This window comes from Podarcis raffonei, chromosome Z, assembly GCF_027172205.1.
Source record: "Podarcis raffonei isolate rPodRaf1 chromosome Z, rPodRaf1.pri, whole genome shotgun sequence".
Lineage (NCBI taxonomy): Eukaryota > Metazoa > Chordata > Lepidosauria > Squamata > Lacertidae > Podarcis > Podarcis raffonei.
Genome location: NC_070621.1, coordinates 21,331,514 through 21,351,052, shown reverse-complemented (window position 1 = coordinate 21,351,052; position 19,539 = coordinate 21,331,514). Strand labels below are relative to the sequence as shown.

The 19,539-nt window shown below is 44.5% G+C and overlaps 1 protein-coding gene across 1 annotated transcript in view; it reads right to left on the bottom strand.

Moving 5' to 3' along the window:
* The window catches only part of MSN (moesin), a 192,655-nt gene that overhangs the window by 31,553 nt on the left and 141,563 nt on the right, over positions 1 to 19,539 (bottom strand). Inside the window, exon 3 of the mRNA XM_053374240.1 lies at positions 3,783 to 3,866. Coding sequence (XP_053230215.1) covers positions 3,783 to 3,866 — 84 coding nt within the window. The remainder of the gene's footprint in view (positions 1 to 3,782; positions 3,867 to 19,539) is intronic.

Genomic DNA, 19,539 nt, shown 5'->3' with positions numbered 1-19,539 from the left:
GGACTGATAAAAGAAAAGACTTCCTCACACAGTACATAGTTCAACTGTGGAACTCACTTCCACAGGAGGCAGTGATGACCACCAACCTAGATGCCATTAACAGAGACTGGGACAAATTCATGGAGAAGAGGGCTATTGATGGCTATTAGCCAGAATGGCTATGCTCTGCCTCCGCAGTTGGAGGCAGCAATGCCAGTTACTGGAAACAACAGGAGAGGGAGGCGCTCTAGATCAGGCTTCCTCAACCTCGGCCCTCCAGATGTTTTTGGCCTACAACTTCCATGATCCCTAGCTAGCAGGACCAGTGGTCAGGGATGATGGGAAGTGTAGTCTCAAAACATCTGGAGGGCCGAGGTTGAGGAAGCCTGCTCTAGATGGTTGGCCACTGTGAGAGCAGGATGCTAGACTAGATGGGCTGCTGGCAATTTTATTTTCAATTCATTTCCTAATGAATGATGCAATGAAATCTGAAGCAAAGATGGGACAAGAGATTACAAACACCCACACCTACATCCACATATGCACACAGTCACAGCATGGGTGGATCATGCCATGGCCATTTCTTTGTGCTCATGTCAGCCTTAAGATGTTAACCAACTTATTTCTTACAAAACACTAGTATATCTCATCCCCAGTAGACAAGGTGTATGAATATAAAACCAATGCAATTTAAATCATAATTTAGATCACCAAAGATAAAAAGGGCCATTTAAGCAACTGAGTTAAAATCAATCCATTATTTCCTCAACAAGTGGCCATACTAAATTTGTTGATACAACAATTAAAACATGTTTGCAACTTAACTTTCACTGAGTGCTATCTAGCACAGCGGTTCTGAAAGTGGGTGGCACTGACCCCTAGAGGGTAGTGGGAATACTTTGGGGGGTGCATTAAGAGGCAAGAGGGCAGTAGGGGGTCACTGGTGGTGTAAATGACTATCAGACTTTGAAAAGCTGGTATCAGTGGATCAAGTTTGTCAGCTTTGTTGGATTAATTCAACTAGTTTTAACAGGATTTTTAATTCTTACTGTTTCAATTTTCATGGTGTTACTCTCTTCCTTAGTGGGTTGTGCAAACAACAATTCTGAAAGATGCTTTTTATAAGGTAGGGTAGGGTAGGGAACCCTGGCGGTGAGTGCATTGAACCATGGGAGCGGTGGCCAGAAAGGGTTTGGTTGCTGCTGGGCTAGAGCATAATACAAATGCATGCATATTGCATGAAAGGGTTTTGTGCCTGCTTTGGGAGGAAAGCGATAAGGATTTTGGGTGTTTTTGCTGCAGCAGGTTATAATGGATACTAACAGAACAGTGAGGTTATATTGTAGAAATCATCTATGTGAAAGCAACACTCTGTTTTGACAGATGTAAGGAGGAAATATTAGGGAAGAGGCCATACTGCCACAGCTGTCTGTAAACAGGACATAAAAGAATGGGAAAAAAAGAAACCAAGGACAAACATTTTTATTCAGGAAGACCCCATACTTACTTTCCCATGAAGATGTTGTTCAGGTGATGGAGCCAGAACAGACACGCAAGGTTGTGGAAAGCAATAGTTCTGTGCTATCCTTCCTTTTTGGACAACCTTCCCCAACCTAGAGGTTTTGGGATACAACTCCCATCAGTCCCACCCAGAACAGCCATGCCTCCATCAGCTCTGCAGGCTGGACCAAAACCTCTGGAGGCCCCCAAATCAGGATGACTGGCTTGCCCTCCCCTTCACCTCCCATGACCAGGAAGTTATGGCTACTTTGTCAGCCCCAACCTGCATAGCACAAGAGTCAAAACAATCCTCTTCGCCAGGGGCCATTTGACATGTTTTGAGTTCCATCTGATGTTTTGTTGCTAATTTTGGTGTTGTTTAACACTTCTGCATTGTTTTAAATTTTCGTTAATTGTTTTGTGGACTTCTTTTGAACCTGTGAATTCTGTTCAGTTGGGACACCTTAGAATATTTATATCCCGACTCTTGGCAAGTCAAACCATATACTTGGGAAAGCGGTGGTCATGAATGTTGGTCACTTGATGACCCATACATGTGATTGGGGGGGTGAGGGAGAGTGTGTTTATGGAAGGAAGTCGAGCATGTGAGGAAGCAGGGGATGGGCCTCCTTCAATACAGGCTCCCTTTTGATAAGAGAGAAGTGGAAATGTTGATTTATATCAGTGGTGCGCTCTCATGAGCAGTGGAATTACCTAGAGCAGGTTTCCTCAACCTTGGCCCTCCAGATGTTTTTTGCCTACAACTCCCATGACCCCTAGCTAGCAGGACCAATGGTCAGGGATGATGGGAATTGTAGTCTCAAAACATCTGGAAGGCAGAGGTGGAGGAAGCCTGACCTAGAGGGACACTAAGAGGCAAGGGGGCAGCCAGAAGGGGGCAGTGGGTGATGTAAAATAAATAATTTATTATTTATACGCTGCCCTTCTGACTGGGTGGCCCAAGCCAGACTATCAGGTTTTGAAGAGCTGATTATCACTGGATCAAGTTCATCAACTTTGTTGAATTAAATAAACTAAATTTTAATTGGAATCTGAACAAATGTGCAATTAATTGTTACTGTTTTGAATTTTGTTATGTTATTATCATTTGTAGTGGGTAATGCAAACGGCCATTCTGAATAATGCTTTTTATAGGGTAGGGGGCACTGGGGGTGAGTTTACAGAACCAAGAGGGAGTGGCCCCTAAAAGCCTGAGATCCACTGTTTTTCAGTCGGTGAAAGACAGCCAGAGTAGAAGAAAACACTTTCACCTGGTAGCAGCCAAAGCATCCAAAGGAAAAGAGAGTCATTGGACTTTGCTGCAACTCCTTTGTACTACATGACCCATGGAAGCTAGGGTGCAATGACAGGCAGCAGCACGTAAAATAAATAATATACATACCCCCCACCCCCCAGTCACATCTAAGTTGGCACGCACTCTAACAACACACTGTTCTGCTTTTTATTTGGTAGCACATTCAGCTTAATGAGTCAGTATATGAAGAAACCAGACCCAGTCATGGTGGAATAATATTACACCATACATAGAGCATTAATGTGCTGTAATGGATAAGCATTTCAGAGTGTGGCATGGGGTACAAGAATTAAAACTACTACAAGCCCCAAATAATAAAAGTGCTGTATGAGTAGGTTAACCACAATGAATCTATTTCCTCACAATGCCAGAATGTCTAATGGAGGGAAATATAAACCCTGAGGAGACTTAAGGCTTTATTGCGAGTCACACCCCATTCTAATGCAATCTATAGGAAACCATCAGGCAAGACATCTAAGAACAGATAGGAGAGTTTGTCACCAAGGTAGAAAGCTTCGTTGGCTCTAACTACCTTTTGCCAACTGGTGCTCTCTAGATGTTTAAGACATCCCATCAGCCTCAGACAGGAGAGTCATTTCCTGCGATTATGGGAGTTATAGCGCAGCAACATCTACAGGGAACATGGCATAGTCCTTTCCTCCTCCATGAAGCTGTCCAATCCTCTTTGAAAACTATCCAAGTTTGCGGCTGTCACTGCCTCCTGGGGGAGCAAGTTCCATAGGTAGACTATGTGTTGTGTGAATGAGTCCTTTCTTTTATCCTTTACTATCTTTTATTTACCTTGCATCTCACATCTCACCCGTGTATTTGGTTGCTGTGGCTAGCTGCACCTACTAGTCTTAACAACAAAGGCTGCTCCGCACATTGTTATTTATTGCTTGATGAGATTCCTCATCATTCAATATCCAATTCCACACAGAGAAAAATGCTTCAGATGATACAGTCCGTACATGGCTGGTATACTTACCTGGTCAAACAGCTGCTTCCCTGTGGTGTTGGGCTGGATGGCAAACTCCAGCTCAGCATCCATGGTGGTAACTCGGACAGTAATCTGGAATATAAAATAGGAGGGTAGAATTAGAATCCAGATGCCTCAAGAAAATCCGTTCACCCATCCAGCAGCATGACCCAAAATTTCTTTCTTACTATAAAATATTTATATGCTGCTGTTTCATAAAACATATCAAAGTGGCTTACAATGAAAGTACATGTTCAAAACTCGTATTGTTCTAGGCGCATTTTGCGACAGGGAATTTCATCAGTGCATGCCGTTTCTGAGCTCTGGGCACAGTGCTACACCTAAGATTTCAGATTAAAACTGCAGAGTGGAAGGAAATGAGGATCTTTTCTGCTTCCCCACTTCCAGCTACTCTCTGAAGACTGAAAAGAGACCCTCTTAAGAATATTAGGGGGGTGGGCAGGGGAAGGACTAGATCATGTGAAAAATGAACATATTATTTTAGCTGCAGTTCATTCATTTTCAGCTTTGTATTCTTGTTATTTTTAAAAAGCATGCCTAGACATTCTGTTGTTATGCTCATAACCTAGGATTAAGGTGCCATTTAGCTCCTAGCTTTCATATCTCAGTTTCTAACACTGAAGCCATACAGTAAAAAAAAAAGATTAAAATCAGACATTGATTAACCATTGTGAAAAGATGTAGTCTCAATTACCTGCATAGGCCTTGGCAGAAAAGAAAAGTTTTCAGCAGCAGTTTAAAAGTTGAATGACTGAAACCCATCACCATTATCTCAAAAATGTACTAGATCAGCTTTCCACAACCTGTTGCCCTCCAGATGTTTTGGACAACTGTCATCAGCTCCAGCCACCATGAACAATGGCTGATGTGAACTGCAATCCAAAACAGCTGGAGGGCAAAGAGGTTGGAGGGAATTAAATGGACACACTTTGGAGAATGAGAAAGCAAACCTGCATATCAGAGTAAGAAGCAGTTTTGTGCTATGAAAAGCAATACATTCCTATCAAATAGTAAGAATATATTGAAATCTCTTTCCAAGCTCAATAATATGCAATCAAGCAAGATTCTGTAAAGCCATTGGTGGATCCAAGGGATCCAGGTGGCATGGGCTCGTGGCTCTTGCAAAGTGGGTCACCCTAAGCAGCTGCCAAAGGAGGCGCAACTGGCCTTTCATTCTGGAACAAAGAGGCAGAGATGAAACTAGAAGGTGGCTTTCTAAAGTTCCAGGGTGGCCATACCCATTTCCCTTCAAATACCCCCTCTGGGAGCATTCTTCTCTACAGGATGTTCTTGTAGGGGGAGACAATGAGGGACGCGGGTGGTGCTGTGGTCTAAACCACTGAGCCTCTTGGGCTTGCTGATCAGAAGGTCGGCAGTTCGAATCCATGTGACGGGGTGAGCTCCCGTTGGTCTGTCCTAGCTTCTGCCAACCTAGCATACCAGGCTAAGGGAGCTGGGCATGTTTAGCCTGGAGAAGAGGAGGTTAAGGGGTGATATGATAGCCATGTTCAAATATATAAAAGGATGTCACATAGAGGAGGGAGAAAGGTTGTTTTCTGCTGCTCCAGAGAAGCGGACACGGAGCAATGGATCCAAACTACAAGAAATAAGATTCCACCTAAGCATTAGGAAGAACTTCCTGACAGTAAGAGCTGTTCGACAGTGGAATTTGCTGCCAAGGAGTGTGGTGGAGTCTCCTTCTTTGGAGGTCTTTAAGCAGAGGCTTGACAACCATATGTCAGGAGTGCTCTGATGGTGTTTCCTGCTTGGCAGGGGGTTGGACTCGATGGCCCTTGTGGTCTCTTCCAACTCTATGATTCTATGATTCTAAACTGTCTCCATGCGCTCTGGCACTCGTCACAGCGTCCTATTTTGCCAGAAGTGGTTTAGTCATGCTGGCCACATGACCAGGAAAGCTGTCTGTGGACAAACACCAGCTCCCTCGGCCTGAAAGCGAGATGAGTGCTGCACCCCATAGTCACCTTTAACCGTCCAGGTTTGTTTTTGGTTTTTTTACCTTTTACCTTACTGTCCAGTGAGATACTGGAATGACTTTTCAGTTTCACCTGCCTATGCAAGTTTGTTTTATACTAGCCGGTTTCTTCACTGGCACTCAATTAATAAGTTGGCTTGGCAGCTATGGTTGGATTTGTAAAGAGGTCAGCAGTAGGAGTGTTACATTAATACAGAGGGCTACACCAAAGTTAATACTATTTGCAACCTACATTTGTGGAGCCTCCACGCACAATGTGCTTTGTGCCCAAAGACAGAAACGTTATTCTTTCTAAAGGGAATGAAATCAAAGTTGTTTTTCAGTGATCTAGTGTACACTAACACCAGCAGTCCCTAACCTTTTCAGAATCAGGGTGCACTTTTACACCAAACATGCATGTGGAGGCCCTTTTCTTAAGCTTCTCCCATAGAGGTGCACGGTGGTAGTTCTCCTGTTGTGACCCATCTTGGACCAGGCCATGACCCACTAGAGGGTCCCAACCCACCAATTGTAGACCAGTGGACTACATTAACATAGACAGTTCTCACCCTGTGGGACGCCTTGCCAATACAAGTTTGACAGGAGACATGCCCACTCATTTTTAGAAGTCTTCTATAAACTATATAACTTAGACAGGGCTTTCAAACCTGAGGTTCTCTGCAAACCAGCTCTTACTGATAGATTTTATGTTTTTATCATTTTTATCAACCAACTGGCAAGGTCAGTGTTATCCTCCTTCCTGCAACATTGTCTTAAACTAGGCTACTTGAAGAACCCATGAGAATGTCAAAGCCAAGAGGTTCTCAACAATGACTCTTTTGGGACACCTACAGTAACACATGAAATATATAAATGCCTCCCTTAGATCAACACCGAGAGAACTCTGTTTGCAGAGTGCCCTGTGTCATTCAAGTTGAGCAAACTCTGTTACATGAGCTCACAACATACTTGGAAGGAGTTGAAGCAAAGAGCTTTCAGCAGAAGGAGATTGATTGGTTATCCACTCTTCACCCACACTGGCAAGCAACACAAAAGATTGTGTTGGCATTTAGTTCTTGGCTGAGTCTCGACATAGCCTGAGAAAAGGAGCTTCAGCTGCCTTTGGCACCTGCCCAGGCTCCTCTGCACAGACATCCATGCACTTTTAACAAAAGCCAGACTCCTTTACTACCTGGGTGCCTTTGACACACCACCATCTTTGCAGAAACAGGCCTTGTCCCTCTGCAGTTGAGCTCACTCTCCACTCATTGCAAGACTTTGGCAGTAAAAGAGACCTTATAGTCCCACCAGAAGCAGCAAGAATCTTGTTAGAGTAATGATGGAGCAGTCATGGGCTGCTATGCCAGCGATCAATCACTACATAGCAAAGGTTAGGAGATGTGCCAAAAAAAACTGAATTGGAGATGCTTCCTTTCTGAATTAGGTAGGAGCCTATTTGCTAGCGATTACATGGACATGTAGATTTGGTATGTTTAGCCTGGAAAAGAGGAGATTGAAAAGAGATAAAACAGGTAAGCTTTTAAGAAACAAGACATGGATTGTATGCTCATCTGCTAGGTGGCTCATGGTTTACTGAACAAAACATGGTTAAAACAAACCATTGTTTCATGTGCTTATACTTGATGTGTGTTTGCAGATATTAAGATAAAAAAAGTGTCACTGCAGAAGCATTCCGGGCTTTAGAGTATTTAAGAATCAGCTCAAAGTATTGCAAGACACAACTGTTTTGGCTAAGGATACTTTGCAAGCCTGCCTCAGGAATTTGTAACATGTCTTAAGGAGTATCACAGACTTTCCTAGAAACTCATCAAGTGGCTTTGAGCAATCTAGACCTTCACAATATGGACCTACCTTAGCAAGTTATCATGACAGCCTTCAAAGTATTTTAATGCCTGCTGCAAATTCCAGAACACACTTTGAAAACAACAAGCCCCATCAAATGCAAACAATAATTTTAGTGGAGGGATAGTAACCTTTGGCCTTCCAGTTGTTGCTGGACCACAACTCCCAGTCCCATCATCCATGCCCACTGGCTATGCTGGCTGGGACTGATGGGAGCTAGTGGCCGACACTGGATGGGGGGCACATCTTAGCCACACCCAGTTTAAAGATTGCAAATGAGTGGGACTGTCAAACTTCCCACAAACATCTGTGCTACCTCTCCATAATCCACCCCCCCCCCCCCCGTTTAAGGAGTTCAGCTGGGCCATACACAGTGCAGCCAAGAAGCATCACAACTGACCATGACATTCAGTCAAGGCTTCATAAACTGGAAGGTCAGAGATTTCTGCATAGATACCCACAGTATAAGTCAGGCATGTCCAAAGTCCGTGGCATGTCCTGGGGAAAAAAGCTCAACAACTTCAATCCTAAAAAAAGCTCAGCAACTTTGGTTGGCCCTCACGCATGTTCACTTCATCAAATCTGGCCCTCATTGAAAAAAGTTTGGGCACCCCTGGTATAAGTGCTTGATTGTTCGTTCACCATTTCATATGGTCTCGCATAGGAAAGGAAGCCTCTGGCTAGAAGTTTTAACATTTGAATTTTTAAAGGCAAACATTTGTCTCCAATTTTCTGAAATATCCTCAAAATAGAAGCAACTTTAAAAAATAAAAAAAGTTACAAGCAAGCCTAAAAGAGCCTGAACTAACAGATATTCACAGGGAAGGAACAGGCATTTTATTTTGGTAGTTTTAACACTTTTGTAGTTCACTTCAACACAGAAAGATGGCTATGGAGGCGTATTGTTACCTGATGCCATTTATTTTCACCCCACCCTTTTTCTCCAAGGAACTCAAGGTGGCATACATGGTTCTCCCCATCCTCATTTAATCCCCACAGCAACCCTGTGAAGTAGGTTAGGCCAAGAGTGAATGACTGGCCCCAAGTCACCCAATGAGCTTCATGACCAAATGGGGATTTGAACCCTGGTCTCTCCCAGGCCCTATTCTGACATTCTAACCACTACACCAACAATGCACGGCTAAGCACTGAAACTGCTGTGCAGAGTTATTCTGCAGAGGATGGAGTATATGTTTTAAGATGTTCCAGCAATGAAAATTTGAAGGTAGCGGCACTGGTTCTCCAAGGTTGGTGACAAAATATTTTCAAGAGGCATTTCTTTGCTCCCATGGTGTAAACAGCACCTCGTTGGCCCTACTGTTGTTGGAGCCAGCAGGTTTTTCTAACAATGCAAAGTGTGCAGAAATCTGTTGACCAGAAGCGGGCGGGGGGTGGGGGGAACGATCCCTCTTTCAAAGTGCTGTCAACTCTGGAGGCAGGGAGAGGAACAAACAACTATTTGCCTGCCAAAACAACTCTGAACACACACCCTGAGGAGTGGGAACAAAGAACACTGTCTAGCTGGCTTATGACATCAGTTACAAAAAAGAGCAAGGAGTCTAGATTCTTCTTGTTGCCCACTGGTGAGCAGCTGCCCCCCCATTCATGCCTCCTGTGGGGCACGGTGGGGGTGGGAGAGGGTGAGGGGTATAGTTCTAGAAATGCTTCTGCAATGGACTGTTCAGATCTGTGTATGGCCAAGGGCAACACCATGGTGAAAACTGAGTCTTGTTTACTGCATTTATGTCCCACCTTTTCCTCCAAGGAGCTCAATGCGGCATGCAGCCTTGTGGAGTTTTCTGCCACACAAGCTGGTTATGGTCTCTGGCTTAGATTAATAAATAACCATGTGAATGTAAGAAAAGCCCTGCTGGATCAGGCCAAGGGCCCATGACTCTAGCCTTCTCTTCTCACAGGGGCCAAACAAATGCCTGTAGGAAGCCAGCAAACAAGATTTGAGTGCAAGAGCCCTCTTCCCTCCTGGGGCTTCAAGCAACAAAGACTGAGGGGTCATCCAGACTTCCTTTTGTGCCACATTTCTAGGCACAGGTCCAAGCTTTAAAAACCTCCATTCCAGAGTGTGCTTTTTCTTTTTTTTTGGTCCCAGCACTTTCTCTGGGAAAACCCCCCACATTTTACCGCTGAATGAGAGTAAATGGCAATTGTATTTTCCATGGATTGTTGTTGCTCCACTTCAGTGGTAAAACACTGGTTTTCTCAAGGAAAGCACCAGGACACAAAAAACCCCACTCTGACACTTTAAATCATGTACCTATGCCTGGGAAGCCACCAGTACAAAAGGAATTCTGGATGACTCCTCAGTCTGCAAATAACTATTTAGCCATGATAGGACCTCAGAGAAAGTATGCTTCTAGCTGTAGATACCTGGGAGAAGGAGTCTTTGCTGTTGCTTTGCTCACTGGCTTCTCAGAAGAGAACTTTTAACTGGCTTTCACTGAAACAAAAAACTAGGCCCAATGGTTGTATCAACACTACCCCACCACTGATTCAGGCCGTTGTATGGGTATACCCACTATGTATGTATGTATACATGCATGCATGTATATATGTAAAGTAGTGCTATCTACTATAGGAAAACTTAACATCCAACACCCAGAGAGCAATTTCAAATAACTACAAGAGTGTGTGATCACCTGCTATAGAGAACAATCTATAGGGACACCAAAATTCAGCTAGGTAGGAGCCTCCCCTCCATGGGAAAAAGTCTCATTTATCCATCAAGCCAGCAGAACTTAAGAGAGTCCCTCAGTGACCTGGTGCAGCCTCAGGATTATTTTCTTGCACACCTTCTGATATATGCAACAACAACATGATTTCACCCCCAGCTCCCTAAGACTTTTCAGCCTGATCTCTCAGAGGCTTCCAAGGATCAGGAGAGGTATGCCCTCCCCATCCAGAATGGGAGCTCCAGGAATACTTACAGGCATTTGCCCACTTTTCCAATCGCCAGCCCTTCTCCGCAACTCTCCTTTGGTATTTTATGCGCCAACAGAGAGAGGGCGGGGGCACCCTGGGTCATATGAAAGTGCTTGCAATTGCTGAAGGGATTACAGTTTAATTAAATCAAACCTCCTGTAAAGGGGGGCTTTTCAGATCCCTAAGCTAATCAGGAAACAGAACACCAGCTAGAAGGTGCTCCCAAGGTTCGGAGCAGAACCCTGTTGCAACCAGAAGAGAACAAGCTTAACCCTCCGCTTGGCTGCCTTGGGAAGGATCCCAAGAAGTCAAGCTCAGCTCCTGATTGTGGGTTTCCCTCTGAGGCATCTGGTTGGCCCCTGTGAGAACAGGATGCTGGACTAGGTGGGCCCCTCCTGGTCTTATCCAGCAGGCTCTCCTCACTCAGAAAAAGGCCAAGATTGGTGAACTTGTTTGCTTGTTTTTACACTCCAACATCAGGAACATAGAAGCAGTTGCAAAGCATGAAATGGTGGTGGAAGAAGAAGAGAAATGTTAAATGGTGCGCTTCACAGCTGTCTACATGACTACCTAAAACTTCCTTCCCACAAGCCTCTTTCAGTCATTCCTGCCAATAATTTTACTTGACTACCCTAAACAGCAGAAGGGACGCAGGTGGCGCTGTGGGTAAAAGCCTCAGCACCTAGGGCTTGCCGATCGAAAGGTCGGCGGTTCGAATCCCCGCGGCGGGGTGCGCTCCCGTTGCTCGGTCCCAGCGCCTGCCAACCTAGCAGTTCGAAAGCACCCCCGGGTGCAAGTAGATAAATAGGGACCGCTTACTAGCGGGAAGGTAAACGGTGTTTCCGTGTGCGGCTCTGGCTCGCCAGATGCAGCTTTGTCACGCTGGCCACGTGACCCGGAAGTGTCTCCGGACAGCGCTGGCCCCCGGCCTCTTAAGTGAGATGGGCGCACAACCCTAGAGTCTGTCAAGACTGGCCTGTACGGGCAGGGGTACCTTTACCTTTACCTTTACCCTAAACAGCTGCAAACCACATTTCATTTGCAAGCCTATATATATTTACCTGGCAGTGAATCCTACTGAACCAAGTAGGGTTTTACTTCCAAGTAGACATGTGTAAGACTGAACTTATGAGCATATTTTAAATGCTCCACAAGCAAAGTGTCTGGACTTTCCATTAAGACACTGAATAAGGCAGCTTTGGAATAAAAGAGTTGGACTAGATGACCCTCTTTGGCCTCTTCCAAATCTATGGTTCCATTATTCTAAAGTGCGGAAGCTGACCACTCTATTTGGCAGTCCCAGAATTCCTCCACAGAACTGACTCTTTGCCCTGAAAAAAGGAAATAATTCCAATATTGCAATAGGATTTTACAGTAGAACAGAACATGCAAGGGTAAGGACATAAGAGGCTACTTCAGGATGTAGAGAGCTTTCAAGGGTGTTCATGCCAGAGATGCTTTCAGACTTTTCCTTAGAAGCTGTAAAGAGCTCCTTGAAAACTCTCTTGGTTGTCTGATCCACTAACAGAGACAAAGCACCCTTTCTGTGTGGCTTTCCAACATTGTCCATTTTCTGGAACCAACTGAAAACCTTCCTCTTCCTAAACTTGGGTCTCCAGCTATTTTTGGACTACAACTCCCTTTATTCCTAGCTAGCAGGACCAGTAGTCAGGGATGATAGGAATTGTAGTCCAAAAACTACTGGAGATCTTATGATTAGATATTGATAATAATTTGGGATGCACTGCAATGCTCATTGCAGATATCCATGTGTAGCTTTTCAGCTAGGTCTACTCTTTTCTGCACATGTACATGGAAAATGATTTGTCAGAGTTCTTCAGTTCCTTCTTTCAGGGCTGTGTTTTTCTTGAAGTTCCACTGTATGCAACAGAACACACACCATTCTCTTGAAATGGAAGTGCCTTGCATTTTCAGTGTTCCTCAGTGCTTAGCTTTGGAACATACAGAACATCCCCTCCTCTGTGTCCTTCCACACACCTTCTCCAGAGGTATCCTAGAAGCCCATCCTCTGTGTTTGACTCACCTCCTTTCCCATTGATTGGCTCTGGTCAGCACAAAGTGTGAGAAGGCTTCTGAGTGGCTAAAAAGCTCTCCATCCCTGCTGATTGGGTGGCTCTAGGACACTGGAGACAGGGGACCCAGATGCAGAAATAGTTAATTGTTCTTTGCCCTCTTGTAACCTCAGACAACTCCACCACTGGTACCACACAGGTATTAGATTTGCACCTGGCACCAGAATTTAGCACCCCACAGTCCTCTGCTTCTACTGTGGCTAGAAGCTTCCCAAGTAACGCTTAAGATATGAGCAAGCAATATGAAGCAGCAGAAGAGGGTCTCCCTCCTGTGGTGCAGGCCTGACTTGCTGCCTATGCTGTGTTTCCTCTGTTTCCTGTTTCAGTCGGCTGGAAGGCTATTATTCTCTGTGACTCACAAGAGACAACCATGTGTACAGGAAGATGCCCCATAGTGGCCCTCTTGCAAAGTAAGATTGGCCCCCACCAGCCAAAGCTAAATACTCTCTTTACACACGCACACATGCGCATGCCTTGCGAAAACCTCAAGCCAGGTTCACTAAGCATCTCAAGATGCACATTTGAGTACCGGGGTCAAGTTTACTTGTGTGGATCATGGAAACATCCGTCATAATTGTTTTTGCTTTGTGTTAGGAAGCAGGCTCTGGTGATGAGGGCTAGGAAGTCTCAGCAAAGCTGTTCCAGCGAAGGGCGTGCTCTTGTGACACTCAAGTTCATATATTTATGGCACCGCTTTTTGAAACACTTATTCATGAACTTGTGCAAGGATCCAATTCCTCTATTTTTGCCATTTCCTTTCTCGCAAATAGAATCTTCAAGCACCCTCCCCTCGCTTTCCTGTCGCTGTTTCAAGAGATAACAGATGCTTTGGGCTTGGATTTATTTTTTTTATTTTTTTTAAGGCAGGCATTTAGAAGAATGGTTTGCAAAAAGCCAATTTGGTCATGGTGACATTTTGGTTAGCTCAGAGAAAAACAAAACAAAACAGCAGTTTAGACTGACAAGCAACTCCCCCTTGGGATACTCTGTTCTTGGCCCCGAACTGGCACAAATTCTGAATTTAAAGAGTAAAGACAGGACATGGCTGGTCTTGGTTGCAAACCACCTCCACTACATTCAGTTTATATGTATGGTTCCCTAGCACAGCTGAATCCGAACTGTGAAAATGGTATCTATAGAAGATGCAATAGTAAGGAACTCAATACGACCACTATCATCTCCATTTCCTCGGCCACCAGCACAAGTCTTACAAATTTTTAGAATTACTACTCTTTGCCTTTGTATAAAAGAGAAGCTTTCACTGTCCTATTGTTTTTGTTTTAAATAAAGTGCAAGAATAAACAGAAATGGTTGAACATAAGAACATAACATGAGCCTACAGGACCAGACCAATGGCCCATGTAGTTCATCATCCTGTTATCACAGTGGCCAACCAGATGCCTGTGCGAAATGAGCAAGCAGGACCTGAGCACACGAGCAACACTCTTGCCCACCCTCCAAATAATAATAATAATAATAATAATAATAATAATAATAATAATAGTGATTTTATTACATATATGCTGCCCACCTGGCTGGGTTGCCCCAGCCACTCTGGGAAACCATACTGGTTGGAGATGATTGTAGTACAATCAATCTGGAGGGTGTCCAATTGGTGGAGGCCGCTTGAGGGACTTCTGGGGGAGAAGATGGACTGAACATCTTCTGTCAACAGCTCATTGACCGAGATAATTATGTGAGGATTAATGATAGCCAAGCAGTAAATCTTGGGTTATTGAATTCACTCTTGATAAATAGAGTGAACAAGGAATTAACCTCTGTTGCTCTGAACAAGCTGTTTTTCATGCTGGGAGACAAGAGGTTTTGTGGAAGCCTGACAGGGATGAGTGACTTGGAGAGGAGGAATTTTCATCTTGCCCTCAAACCACATAACAGCCATCTAGGCTAGCCCTTAGGGCAAAGGTCGGCAGAGCTTCCCTTTCTCCAATTACCTTCAAGATTACTAAAAATAACAACTGATGGGGTTATATGTCTGCCGGTTAAAATTTACACCTGGAGTGTGAGCTAACTTCTGGCTGAAGAAGAGGTGGTCATTAAAAGACTGAAAGCAAAACAAAGGGCATGTTTTAATTGTACAGTGGTACCTCGGGTTAAGAACTTAATTCGTTCTGGAGGTCCGTTCTTAACCTGAAACTGTTCTTAACCTGAGGTACCACTTTAGCTAATGGGGCCTCCCGCTGCTGCTGCCGTGCTGCCACTGCACGATTTTTGTTCTCATCCTGAAGCAAAGTTCTTAACCTGAGGTACTATTTCTGGGTTAGTGGAATCTGTAACCTGAAGCATCTGTAACCTGAAGCGTCTGTAACCCAAGGTACCACTGTGTTGTGTTTGATTGTGACTTCCAACATAATATAACAGAACACAGCTGTAACTGTAGTTCAAGAACACCTGGTTGGGAAAAGCTGCTACAAGTAATCTACAGAACTGTTAAGTCCCTATCTTACAGGGAACTGAACTTTGCCATAAAGGAAGGGCCATATCTCAGAGGTAGAGCATCTGCCTTGCATGCAGAATGTCCCAGGTTCAATTCCCAACAGATTGGGCTGGGAGAGCGACCTTGTCCGAAACTGCAGACAGCCACTGCTGGACAATGCTGAGGTAGCTGGACCAGTGGGGTCTGATTCACTTTAAGGGACCTTCCTATGTGCTTATGTTCCCAAACTGCCCTGGGATGAAGGTTGAAGCATGTAACTGTAGTTTTCTTTTTAAAAAAATTAATAAACAACCGAACAGGTCACTTTCACTGTAGTGTTGTGGTTAAAATGTTGGACTGGGACCTGACAGACCAGGGTTCAAATCCCCAATCAGCCATAAAGCTTGCTGGGTGAGCTTCCACCAGTCACTGCCTGAAGGTCTACCTCACAGGGTTGTTGCATAGATAAAATGCAGGGAGGAGGGAGAACTATGTACACCGCCTTGAGTGCCTTGAAGAAAGGTGGAATATAAATGTAATAAGCAAATGAACTGGAAATAAAAAAGAAGCTGACTTTAAGTCATCTGTCCTAACAGAAGGGTTTTTAGATGGGCAGATGCAGTCGTGAAATCGCTCATAGGGTAAGGCTTAAAATACCACATATTTTTTTAAAGGCAGAGACCTGGGTGGGGCATGCCAAAAACTTGGACTTGCTCATTGCTTCTTGTTGAGTAACTGCCCAGCAGGCAAACTGCTCGGAAACAACGAACCGTTACTCACTAGGCCTGCCCAGACTATGAGGTCTATCTATTCCAAATATATCTTTAGCCAGAAATGGTTAGATCAGGCAAATCTGTTTCCAAGAGCATTCTAATGTTTAAGCTCCAAATCCTCATGTTTAAAAAAATAAAAAAGCAGCAAGAGGGACTCGTGTGCGAGCGCATAGCTCCACAGCTCTGCAGACAAGGAACTGCTGCCCTTTTCCTCTGGGAGGGATGCTGTATTTTCTGGAAAGAGAAAGTGCTCTGCCCCACTACTCCTGAAATCACATACAGTAGTACCTCGGGTTATAGACGCTTCAGGTTAAAAGACTCTGCTAACCCAGAAATAGTACCTCAGGTTAAGAACTTTGCTTCAGGTTAGGAACTTAATTCATTCCGGAGGTCCATTCTTAACCTGAAACTGTTCTTAACCTGAAGCACCACTTTAGCTAGTGGGGCCTCCCGCTGCTGCTGCGCCACTGGAGCACGATTTCTGTTATCATCCTGAAGCAAAGTTCTTAACCTGAGGTAATATTTCTGGGTTAGCGGAGTCTGTAACCTGAAGCGTCTGTAACCTGAAGCGTATGGAACCCGAGGTACCACTGTACTTCCTACATTCCCCATGTTGTATTTTGGGACAGTTAATGCATGGGAAGTACATCCTGGAAAAGAGTGGTATGCTGCGGCACAGGGTTCAATCCTGCGCTGGAATTAACTGCACCCACAGCCTTGGCTACTTCAGACATGCACCACCCAGCACTTCTTGCACTAGCTATGCAGAGGCAGTCAGAGGTGATTGCCGTGTGCAAACCTGTGGCTCACAGCTCCTTGGGGCATTCAAGAGAAGCAGAGCTCTCTGCTGAGTGTACAGTTGGTTTTATAATACAGCCTTCCTGTCGTATAATGGTCTCATGCAGATGTCTACACATCAGCCTATTCTGGATGTCTAAGAAATCTAGCCTTTCAGGAGTTTAGTGAAGTCATCTTTTGCCTGCTGCGATTCCACTTCCATTACTGAACATGCCCTAAATGTTTCCTATGCGCAACACTGGAAAAGGGACAGAGTAAGCTATGTTACTCTGACTTGGAAAAATAAAAGGCAAGTTTAGGGGTGGGGCCAATTTCAGAGCAAGACATGCTTATTACTTCTTCATTTTAACCCCACTCAAAGCAGGATTTCAAGCTGTGGTTCTCTCTCTCTCTCTCTCTCTCTCTCTCTCTCTCCCTCCCTCCCTCCCTCCCCCCCCTTTTTGGCATTAATATCCCATGTTTTCCTCCAAGGAACTCAAGTTGGCTTGCACAGTTCTCTTCCCCCTCCTCATTTACTCCCCACAACTTCCCAGTGAGGTAGGATAGTCTGAGAGGCAGTGATTGGGCCAAGGGCACCCAGTTAGCTTTATGGCCAGATGGGAATTTGAACCCTGATCTCCCAAGTCCTAATCCTGACACTCAAACCACCGTATGCAACCTTATATAAATATTATTTGTATATCCTACCTTCTTCTCCAAGGAGATCAAAGTGGAATACATGGTTCCCCCCTTCCTCCTGTAATCCTCTTAACAACCCTGTGAGGTAGTTTAGGTTGGCAGGCCCAAGATAAGTGTGAGGTAGTTTAGGCCCAAGGTCTCCCAGTGACCTTCATCATGGCCATGTGGGGCTATGAACCCTGGTCTCCCAAGTCACAGTCTGACACTCTAGAACCACTGGCTCTCATAAGTTGATCCGCCACCATATGCATCCACCCCCCCAGAACCAGTGAGGTTACGTTGCAAGCTACTGTAGTCCAGGTTCACATGTGCAGCAATCAAGTGATGGTAACACCATGAGAAAAAAGATTGGCCTCATGTCAGTTCACACCCTTCATGTGCAAATCACCTAGTGGTGTACCTGCTGTGAATCCAATTTCAGAGCAAAGAGAGGAAACTGAGCTGGCAGCAAAGCTCCACACATTCACAGTTCAGAGATTCTCAGAAGTCTGAGGGTTTCAGGTCACAGAAAGCTATTTGAAAGCCTCAGGCGGAGGGCCAAGAACTACTTTAAAATGCTTAGGTGTTAAAAGACACACCTATGTTGCTTTTTCTCTGAACAAGACCAGCTATATGTTATACAATAACTGTTAAACATCAGCTTTCTGGATCAGATAATTCCTAGCAACATAAAGCTGGATGCACTTGAAAACTTAAGTCCATGAATTAAGACCATAACCCTTTCATTTAGCCTTACATCTGGCACTTAAGATATATGCTGCCCCTGACTACAAAAGGTTTTGCTGAGCCGCTCTTGGTTAATACCTGGCAGGAGAATTTGGCCAGTATTTTTTGAGGTCTACTTAACCACACAACCAATGCCACTGTGTTGTTGAGAATTCCACAGCTCAGGTGTGTTTTGCATAAGCGACTTTTAGCCTGTACACCCTAGTGCAAAGCAACTTTGCACAACCAAACTTTTGATTCCTGCATTACAGGGGGCTGGACTAGATTATTCTGGGGTACCTTGCAACTCTACCATTTTAGGATTCTATGAAAGCCAACTATGAAGGGTTGCCCTTACTGACTGCCAGAACCTTCAGGTGATGCAACTGGATCTTGCTTTATTTGTGTTATTCTTAAACTGGTGCCCACCAGAAGGCCTTCTTGAGGACAGGATAAAAATTAAGCAAAAGAGTGATTACCCCCCCAAACAAACCCCAACTCTGATGCCATTTCTAACACGAGTGAGGAGAAATATAAATGGTGCAGTTCATATCTGAGAGAAGAGTAGATTTCTCCCTCAACATATTAAGTGTAGAGACATAAAGACAAAGTGAAACATATCATAGAATCATAGAAATGTAGAGTTGGAAGGGTCACCAGAGGGTCATCTAAGCCACCCCCCAGGAATGTAGGAATCACAGCTAAATAATCCCTGACAGATGGTCATCCAACATCTGCTTAAAAGCCTCCAGCAAAAAAGAGTCCTTCACCTTCTGAGAGAGTCCGTTCCACTCTATCGACCTAGTGTTCTAGGCCCAATTGCAGAGCTTTCTTGAGAAAGACTAGAGTCACGTTATATGTTGGAAAACTCCAGCCAAATACTAAGCAGGCTGCCTAAGTAATCACTATGAAAACAAAAAGACAATGAATCCAGCTGGAAGCTGGAAGAGTGGGCTGTTCTCCTCCTGGCAGTGGCCAAAGGTTCCTTTAAAAAAGGGGTCCTTGTGCCAAATTCTACATGCCTGTTTTCCAGACTTGCATCACAGAAGTCCGACCAAAAAGGGAAAGTTAAAAATAAAGTCAAGTGCTTATCAAGTCAAAGTCAGCTCTGTTGCCTGCTTGCTATTTGAGCATTTCCATACAAATATGGTATCAACATTAGCCTGGAAGGGATTCAGCTGGTGGGAGGGAGAATGTGGTAAAATATGGTGGTTGTGTCAAATGGATTTGTTTTCTACCAACCTAGGTGGGTGGCCAATGGAGGAACTTAAAAAGCAAATGTTTTGGGAGACTGTAGATTTTGGCTCCATGCCCCCCCATGCACACAATATGGATACAGTGGTACCTCGGGTTAAGAACTTAATTCGTTCTGGAGGTCCGTTCTTACCCTGAAACTGTTCTTAACCTGAAGCACCACTTTAGCTAATGGGGCCTCCCGCTGCCGCTGCCGAGCAATTTCTGTTCTCATCCTGAAGCAAAGTTCTTAACCTAA